The sequence below is a fragment of the Vicugna pacos genome, chromosome 22 (genome assembly GCF_048564905.1).
Source record: "Vicugna pacos chromosome 22, VicPac4, whole genome shotgun sequence".
Lineage (NCBI taxonomy): Eukaryota > Metazoa > Chordata > Mammalia > Artiodactyla > Camelidae > Vicugna > Vicugna pacos.
In genome coordinates, this window is record NC_133008.1 from 22,035,305 (window position 1) to 22,045,170 (window position 9,866).

The window sequence follows — 9,866 nt, forward strand, 5'->3', positions numbered from 1 at the left end:
AAAGAAGATACACAAATGGCCAACAAGTGTATGAGAAGACAACCAACATCAGTGATTATGATGGAAATGTAAATCAAAACTGCAATGAAATACCACTTCACACCCTGTAGGACAGCTATCATAATAATTTTTGAAAAACAGAAAATAACAAGGTTGTCAAAGAAATGATGAAATTAAAGCAATTAAAGCCCTGGTGCGCTATGCTACTGATGGGAATTTAAAATTGTGCAGCCGCTGTGGAAAACCCGCAGTTCCTCAATAAATCAAATACAGAGTTACCATATGACTCAGCCATCCTACTCCTAGGTATAGACCCAAAAGAAATGAAAACAGCGACTCAAGCAAACTGTCTGTGTATGTGCACAGCAGCGCTAGTCACAATCTGCCAAAGGTGGAAACAATCAAAAGGCCCATCAACAGACAAATGGATAAACAAAATTTGGTCCATGCACACAACGGAATGCTGTTCAGCCATAAAGAGGAATGAAGCACTGATAACTTGCATGAACCTTGAAAACATCATGCTGAGTGAAAAAGTCCAAGCACCAAAAGCCACATATTATCTGCTTTCCTATATGTGAAATGTCCAGAAGAGATAAATCCATAGGCACAGAAAGTTGATCAGCGGTTGCCAGGGGCTGGGGGAAGAGAATGGGGAGTGACTGCTAATGGAAATGGGATCTTGCCTGGGGATGATGGAAATTCCAGAACTAGACAGAGGTGATGGTTTCACAACATTACATATGTACTAAATGCCACTGAACTGTTCACTTTAAAATGGTTACTTTTATGTTGTGTAAATTTCACCTCAATTTTTAAAACTTAAAAATAAATAAATAATAACCCTCCCAAAAATGTGCCGTGGGAAGAACAAAGCCTAACAGCGAAGGACGGGTGTGCGGAATGGGGAGGGGATCCAGGAGGGCCTCGCGGAGGAGGCGACATTTATGCAAAGCCTTGAAGGAAGGTGAGAGGAGGGGATATCACAGGCAGTTGTCAAGTCCGTGGGCAGAGACCAAGTATCAAAATGAATTATTTAAATATTCGTTCAACTTTCTTTATTTTTTTTAAGAGGGGGTAGGTAATTAGATTTATGTACTTATTGTTAATGGAGGTACTGAGAATTGAACCCAGGACCGCATGCATGCTAAGCAGGCACTCTACCACTGAGCTATATCTTCCCCACTCAAGTTTCTTTTCTTAAAAAAATAAATAAATAAGATAGGCGTTTAGGACAGCGGGAGGGGAAAGAGGGTCACTTTAATGCGTTTAGGGACCTGTGAGTCTCCCTGGATACAGCCACCCAGCCCTTCTCCCACGTGGGTCCGTTTCTGCCCCTAATTTGCCCCGCCCCTTGCTGGCCCCGCCCCTCCAGAACCTGGAGGCCCTGTAGGGGCGCCCGCAGAGTCACCAGAGAGAGAAGATTTCTGTCTCAAGTTGTCCCGGAGTTTTGGTGTTCACACCACGACAAACAAACACCTCGAGTCCTCTGAGTCCCCTCAACTTTCAGACACCCCCTGCAGCCCCGCCCCCTTGGGGATCCCCGGGGGCCTTCAGACGTCTCCCAACTCTCCTGCCCCCTAAAATCTCTTTGACTCCTCGACTATCCCTCAGGCCCGCAGGACCGCTCCATGGCCAGGTCGTATGGGGGCCGGGTGCTGGCCGCGATGATTCTGTTGTGCATCCCCGCGGCGGTGCTGGCGGCGCTGGGCGCGCAGCTGCTGTTCCAGCTGCAGGCAGGCCGCTCGGACCTTCGGGGACTGCGATCCGACCTGCTAGGCCGGGAGCTGGCCCCCGGTCCGGGGCTGCCGGAGAACGCGGTCTTGGCGCTGCTGCCGCTGGCCGCCGTCCTCGCCGCTCTCGCGCTGGTGCTGGGTCTCACCTGCCTGTTGCTTGCTGCGCTCTGCGGCCACCTGGGTGCTGAGATGGCGCCGGGACCTGGTCCCAGCAGGTAGGAGGACGGGCCCCTTGGCCAGGATCGGGGCTGGTCGAGCCCGGGCGAGCCGCTGCCCCTCTCTGGGCCTCCGGTTGGGGGAGAGTTTCCTCCCTCACTTCCTCCAGTCACTTTCCCTTCCTCCTTTCTTCCCTCCCTCCCCCTCTTTCTCCTTTTCTCCATCCATCTCTCCCTCTATCCTATATTTGTTGAAATTTTACAGCAGGTACAACTACGGCTGTGACCCCCTTTCACAGATGTGAAAACTGAGGCTCAGAGAGGTCCTGGGGTCAGCTAGCCCCAGTGTTGATGGCCTTTGTCATTTATGGAACCTCCCACTTCATGTGGATTCGCTCAGTGAAGCCCCCTGGGCTGCTGGTGCTGTTATTATCCCCCTTTTAAACTGCGTCTTGGACAGGGGAGGCTGCTCTCTCTAGGTTGCCAAGATTGGAAGGGGGTGGGCTGGATTTGAACTTGAATCTGGTAGAGCCAGAGTTTTGGGGGCCCTTGTTAGTCACCTGAGTGCAGGGACATGGCCACTGGAAGGGGGAGCGGTGAATTTGAAGTGAGGAACTTTCCTTGAACCAAGGACTTGGCTGTCCCATATGCGAGTGTTTCCCTCCAGGATGCTGAGGAAGGGGAGCAGGGATCCTGGTCCAGGGTTCCACGGATTTGAGCGGATGGGAACTTCCACCATTGGATCCCATCCAAATTGTGCATCACCCATCTGATAGTTCAAGGGGTGCTGAAATGCATGTGTTCTGTCAGTTGACAAATATGTGTTGGGCACCTGCAGGGGGCTGAGCCCAGAACTGAATGCTGGGGACACAGCAGGAACCAGGTGGACCTGGACCCACCTTCATGGGGTCACAGATAATAAAGAAACAAAACAGATCAATAATGTCAAATGGTGATGAATGCTGGAAAATGGGGTGATGGGGTGGAGGAGGACAGGGCAGAGGGAGAGATGGGACCATCAGGGGAGGCCTGAGCTGAGACTTGAAGGACGAAAGGAGGCAGAAGATCTGTGGGACTGTGTGTGATCCAAGCAGAGGGAACAGCATGTGCAAAAGCCCTGGAGCAGGAATCAGCTTGGGGAGGTAGAGGGAGATAGAGGTGATTGGTGTGGGTGGAGGGGGAGATCAGGGAGATGGGGTCAGGGAAGTGAAAGGTACTGAACTATATAAGGCCTCCTGTGCTGTGGTGAAGACTTTGTGTTTTACTCCACCTCAAAGAGTTGTGAGCGAGGGAGTACATGATCTGCCTTAAGTTTGGAATTACCCACTCTGGCCACTGTGCAGAAAAGGGGCTAGGAGGGGAGCTGGCAGGGAGACCAGGGAGAAAGCCATTTCCATTGTACTGGTAGGAGGTGAGTGATGATGGAAGCTTTCAGAGCCTCCGTTTCCTGATCTCACAGAACTGGAGCAGGGAGAGAGAGTATACCCGTTGCTAGGCTCAAAACTAAGTCCTCAATCCGTGTCAGCTCTTGGGAATTTCTGTGTCTATCATCACTGATAACAAGTTAACCACAATTTCCTCACCCTCAAATAAGCTTATGGTCAGGTGTCTAGCAAGTGTCATACATAATAGCTGCTTTGTGCATATTGGATGTTTGAATGGATTGATGTATATGGATGGGTAATGGAGGAGGGGAATGGAATGGGTGGTGAGTGATGGCTGGATGGACAGATGGATGATTGGCTGGCTCAATGGATGGTGACTGGAAGATTGGTGATGGATGGATGGGTGAGTGGGAATGAATGGGTCAATGGATGGATAGGTGGTGAATGACAAATGGATGAATGGATGATAGTGGCTGTTTAAATAAATGGGTAGATGGATTAATAAAGCATGGCTGTATGGCTGAATCATTGATATGGATGGATGGTAAGTGGTGGTGGATGTTTACCTGGAAGGATGAATGAGCTGGGGGGTGGGTGGATGGATGGATGGTTGGGTCATCACATAGACCTACAGTTCCCCAAAGCTGGGCCACTCTCCCTCTCTCTCTTCCCCAATCCTCTTCCACCAGCTTGACCACCTGAGCCCATTTTTTTCCTGCCTCCCTCCCTCTCAGGTCTGACTGGTTTCTCTACGACTGCCGCCTCCTCAGACACGTGGCCCTTGGCCTCTTCTGTTGTGGGGTATCCGTGTACTTAGCAGGTGCGTGCTGGGGACAGAACGTGGTGTAGGGCCCTGGGTTGGGGTGGTCAGGGATAATGGCCCCATAACGGGGGTCAGCTCCTGAGCTAGCCTGTCTGTGTCACTCTTGGCTCTGACACTTTCTCACTCTGATGCCTTGGGCAAATTCCCTCTGTGCCTCCGTGTCCTCACTAGTGCCCGTTCCTTATAGGATTGCTGAGAGGATTCTGAATTAATCCCCATAAAAGCCCATGGACGGCATATGGTCCTACTGGGGGGGTCCCATAAATGGTGGTTGTCTTCAGAACACTCCTAACTCATTGGTGTTTTACATTTGATTTGAACGAAAATTTCCAAATCCTTGGTGGTTTCTGCAGAGAGTGTTTCTCAGGTTGGCCTTAGCAAAAACTGTTTTGGTCACAAATATCAGAACCTCCAGCTCAAGGACGGCTTAAGGAAAAAATGCTTTATAAACCAGAAATGCAATTTTAAACCCCAAAACCTGAATCAGAGTGAAAACGAATAACCTGGGTACCAGAAAGACACACCACATCATCTTCCCTTCCCCAACTTAACTTTTCTTACATCAGTGTTTTCTCACCCATGCATGCTGGTGAAGGAATCAAATCATCAAGTTTCTTTTTTGGGTGGGGAAGGGGAGGTAATTAGGTTTATTTGTTTTATTTATTTATAATTTCATTTTTTTAATGCAGGTACTGGGGATTGAACCCAGGACCTCGTGCATGCTAAGTGTGTGCTCTGCCACTGAGCTGTACCCTCCCCTCCCAATCAAGTTTCTTTAAAGAAACGTCTAACACCTTATATTTCGTTCTAATCTTGAAAAATGTGTTGCTGGACCTGCAGACCCAGCGCTGCACCATACAGACATCTTTGGCAGCCCTATAAACAACCTGTTGTACTGGAAGAACAAATACTCAGCTAACTGAAAAACAAACGATTTGCTATTACTGTGTTTTTCCTTAGCACCACCATAGAGAAATAGAACTTTAGAAGGTATATTTAAAATATTTACTTATGAGATATGAGCTGAGGTTTCCTTGGGAGAATTTGTATATTACAGGGCAGGGAACTCCGCATAACCTTTGTCATTTGACTTAATAACATGCTCCAGGTACCGGTTTTTTAGAAAGGAGAGTGGATGGAGTGACTCAAGTATCTGAAAAGATCAGGAGTTATTGGCCTCAGCTGTGGCTGGATCCAGGCATTCAAATGAGGTCATCAGAAGTGCCTCTTACTTCACCTCTTCATATCTTCACCTTTCCTATCTGAAAAAGATGCCTGTATCTGTAACTGCTTTCAGCATAATACCTATGACCTCAAGCCTTTTCATGGGCCGACAAAAATGCTGGAGACTTGGAGAATATTTTTATCCTCATTCTAAAATACAAGAAAACTCACAAAGGGGGATAAAAAGGTAGCTATGTCAACCTCATTAAGTGTTAAAACAAGAATTTGTTTAGCTCCCATTTAGATGCTTTCTGAGGTGAGGTGACCTCACTCAGCAAGAATTCCCAAGCACATCGAGCCAATCATCCATTTGTTGCTAGCCAGAGCCAAAATAAAAATTATAAAGACCTTTTCAAAAATGTTTAGAGAAAAAAATTCCTTGGCCTCACTTTAATATGTCAGACTTGATGCAGTGTGGCATCTTCAAAAGCAAGACTGCAGAGCCGGAGAAAGCATAAAAACAGTCCATAAAGTGCCAAGAAGTCCTCCGTCAGCTCTGGATTTCTCTCCTATCAATTGCCAAACTGCTGCAGTAAGAAAATTGTCCTGGTCCCATAACTCAAGCAAAAGTCCCACGGCTGACTCTGATTGGCTGACCCTGGGTCATATGATAGCTGTGCACCAATCACTACAACCAGGGGAAGCAATGCTCTGATTGGCCAAGCCTAGTACCGTACTCATCACTGATGCCAGAGAGGCGTCAGTGCTTCTAGACCAGTGACTGTGGTAGGCGTATGGACTGGGCCAGCACTTCCCAATGGGGGATGCCTAGAGACAATTTTGGTTGTCATCATGGCAGAGCAGGGGGAGGGTGCTACTGGTATCTGGTGGGTAGAAGCTGCTAAATGTCCTACAATGGACAGGATAGTCCCCACCAAAAAGGAATGGTGTTAAATGGACATTGGACAGGGCAACAGAGAACAGGTCCTCAAGGTCAGGTCACCAAACATCTTGTTGTTCAGATCAGCAAACTGAGGCCAGAGAGGGACTGTGATTCATTCAAGGTCAATCACAGGGATTCAGAAAGCCTGAGATCTGGGTTGTTTTCACTGTGGCAAAGTACACATAACATACAATTTACCATTTTATGGCAAAATAGACATGATGATGATGTGTTTGTGGGGTGGGGGAGGATTAGATGAGTTAGTCTGTGTGCCTGTCATAATGTACGATTTTCTTTGACTGCCCTCCATTTGGGGGAGCCCTCCCAGGGCTTGGCGGGGGCAAATATTTGTTGACTGAATGAGAGCTGTTTTCTTCCCCAGCACTGTCCATCTACACCATGCTGCTTTTCGAGATTGAGATAGGTGCAGCCGCTGCCTCCATCCTTGGCTTGGGTGCTCTGGTCCTGGTGGCGGTGCTGACCTACACTCTGCTCCGGGCCACCCGGGCCACCCGCCGTGGCCCCTGTGAGCTGTCCCTGCCACAGTCTGAAGATGACCCCGTCCGCCCTGCTGAAGTCTCCAAGGCCAGCCCAGGAGCTCAGCCCCAGCAGGGTACCCATCACTGGACCCCCTACTCATCCTACCCAAAGTCTGAGACCTCCCTCAGGCCCACGGTCACTGCCACAGCACCTGCAGCCATGGAGGGAGGCCAGGAGAGCAATCTGCCTGCATCCCGCACACATCAGAAACTGTCTGACAGTGAGGGGCACTGGGAGGAGGTCACACATGAGATGTGCAGCATCCTAAGCCACAGGCCAGGGAACTCAGGGAAGGACTCCACCCTGGTGTGAGCCCAAGGATCAGGGATAGAGACCTGGTGTCCTTCCTGCTGTCAGTCAGCAGGAAAAGGACTCTTAGTAGAGATAGGTCCAGTAGCAGCACATATTGATTTCTTTCTCAGTTCACAGCATCCCTGACTTTTGTCCTCAAGGTTACCTCTTGGCACAAAATGGCTTCCAGAGCTCCAGCCTTCATCTCCTCACTCAGGGAAAAGTAGAGGCCAGGGCTGGCTCAGGAGCTTTTGAAAGTCTTCCTGGGAGGCCTTGGAACATCTCTGCCTATAGCTCACTGGCCAGAATAGAGTCATATGGCCCATGGAGACCACAGAGAGACTAGGAAATGTAGCTGTCCAGAATGAATAAAATTCTGTTATAGGCAGGAGGGGAGGGGAAGGCTTAGGCAGCAGTTCTCTAAATATCTCCATCCATTTTACAGATGAGGAAACCGAGGCCCAGAGAGGGGCAGTGACTCACCAAGGGTCCCAAGGCCAGTACTGAGCATCAGATCCAGGATTCGAACCTGAGTCATGTAACCCCCATGCTGCCAATAGTGCCGGTCTCAGACTCTGCGAATCCTTCCCAGCTGTGAGTGTTTGAAACCTGTGTGTGCCGAGCTCAGAGCAGCCCAGGACCACAGACACACCTGGAGGCCTGGACCCAGACTCCTGGCTGTGGGCCTGTGGCTGAAGGCTTCACTGCTCTGTGTCTCAGTTTCTTGGTCTGTAAAATGGGAACAGAAGCCATTCCTCCTCCGAGGGCTCTCGTGAGATTCCATGTGAGCCATTCCAGGGACCTGTAAACAGGAGGTCCTCAATGCATGTCAACCTGTGCTTCTGTCTCGGGGTGCCTAGTGGCAGGAAAAGGTGGGCCGAAGGCCAGTTTCTGGAACTCATGGTGAGGCAGGAAGCCCCATAAAAAACCCAGCAGGGAAGACATGGAAACAGCTTAAACGTCCATCAACAGGTGACTGGATGAAGAAGATGTGGTATATTTATACAATGGAATACTACTCAGCCATAAAAACCGACAACATAATGCCATTTGCAGCAACATGGATGCTCCTGGAGTATGTCATTCTAAGTGAAGTAAGCCAGAAAGAGAAAGAAAAATACCATATGAGATCGCTCATATGTGGAATCTAAAAAAACCAAAAACAACAACAACAAAACAAACAAACAAAGCATAAATATAGAACAGAAATAGATTCATAGACATAGAATACAGATTTGTGGTTGCCAAGGGGGTGGGGAATGGGAAGAAATAGACTGGGATTTCAAAATTGTAGAACAGATAAACAAGATTATACTGTATAGCACAGGGAAATATATACAAGATCTTATGGTATCTCACAGAGAAAGGAATGTGACAATGAACATATATATGTTCATGTATAATTGAAAAATTGTGCTCTACACTGGAATTTGACACATTGTAAAATGATTATAAATCAATAAAAAATGTTAAAAAAACAAAAACAAAAACAAAAACAAAAACAAAAACAAAAAAACCAGCACCAGGGGGGACAGCAGGGCCCCCACTCTTGTGCCGGCACCGTCCGGTTCCCTGGCCCAGAGGCTCTTTCTCACTTTTTGCCTCTGAAACAGCTTACTTACGCCTAAAATTCTATTGGTTCCCTGAGCTCACTTCTGATTGGTTGTTCCCTTCACTCCTGATTGGTTATTTCTCTCACTCCTATTTGGTCTATTCCTACAAAGCTTGTTCCTGGTTGGTCAACTTCTGTTATACTTTATTTGCATATGATGTTGCAAAGTGTAAACTGGCAGCCTATAAAGGCCTGTGTAAACCTACAGACGAGGTCTAGAGCTTGGCGTGTTAACTCTTCTGGGCCTGCCGGCGTAATAAACCTGAGTTCTCCAACTCTCCGAGTGCTGCTTGGTCTCTCGCCCGGATCCAGGTTGCTGTCACAACTGAGCTGTAACACTGAGCTATAACACCGAGCTGTAACACATTTTTCCGCAACAATGGAACTGAAGGGGCTTGGAGTGGGTAACTCAGAGCCCCAGGGGTCTCCTGACCCCCCATTCTGTACAACCTGAAAATAAACTCCATCTTACTCTCTCGATGTCATGTGAGCCATATCCAAAAGTGCTGTGTAGCCAAGTCCAGGCCCAGGATGAGGGGTGGAGTGACAGGAGCTGGGGTAGGAAAGGCAGGAGTTGGAGGCAGAGAATGTGCCCCTTGGGAGACTGCAGTCTGGGACCTATGTCCCACAGATCTTCATGCATATCAGTTTCACTGGGAGTGGGGATGGCCTGGCCCCCACCCCAAATGGACCAATGTCCCCAGATATCTCCCAGCCTGCCCTTTCCTGGGCCACAAGGGGACTCAGGAGCAGAGGAGACTCAGCCACATAGTGGCTTGAAGCTCCCCAGGACCTGTCCCAACGGGCAGGGAAGTGACAGCACCCAGCAGGGAGGCTGGTCCCCAAGCCTGACCTTGGGCAGGGATCCTGATGACCAGACACACACAGACCCGGATGCCCACTGGCCTGGGCCACCTCCTTCCTAGGCCAGGAGGCTGCACAGACCACCCCCTCCACGTGGCACCTGTCATAGTGGTGTCCAGGAAGCATAGGTTCTTGGTGAGCATTATCAACGAAAAGGATAAAAAAGAATGAAAGGCATGTTTTTATCACATGACTGGTACTGCAGGTACCTGACAGGCAATTTCTGGCCTTAGTTAATCCTTAGGACAACCCCCACTCACAGATGGGGAAACTGAGGCTCAAGAAGCAAGAACATTCCTGTGAGAGCACATGGCAGTGGTGATGGATGGAACCCCATAACCCTGTCACTTAGG

At 48.9% G+C, this 9,866-nt stretch overlaps 1 protein-coding gene across 1 annotated transcript; it reads left to right on the forward strand.

Moving 5' to 3' along the window:
* The first annotated feature begins 1,631 nt into the window (after window positions 1-1,631).
* Window positions 1,632-7,058, forward strand: TMEM221 (transmembrane protein 221). The gene is made up of 3 exons (XM_072946976.1): window positions 1,632-1,951; window positions 4,011-4,096; window positions 6,589-7,058. Exons 1-3 carry the CDS (start codon window positions 1,632-1,634, stop codon window positions 7,056-7,058), a joined length of 876 nt encoding a protein of 291 aa, XP_072803077.1.
* Window positions 7,059-9,866: the final 2,808 nt, after the last annotated feature.

Bases quoted from the DNA above. Each gene is read 5' to 3' on its own strand.
- TMEM221 (XM_072946976.1), top strand. From the start codon at position 1,632: ATGGCCAGGTCGTATGGGGGCCGGGTGCTGGCCGCGATGATTCTGTTG. The intron at 1,952-4,010 runs GTAGGAGGACGG...CCTCCCTCTCAG, and splicing joins CCGGGACCTGGTCCCAGCAG to GTCTGACTGGTTTCTCTACG. The intron at 4,097-6,588 runs GTGCGTGCTGGG...TTTCTTCCCCAG, and splicing joins GGTATCCGTGTACTTAGCAG to CACTGTCCATCTACACCATG.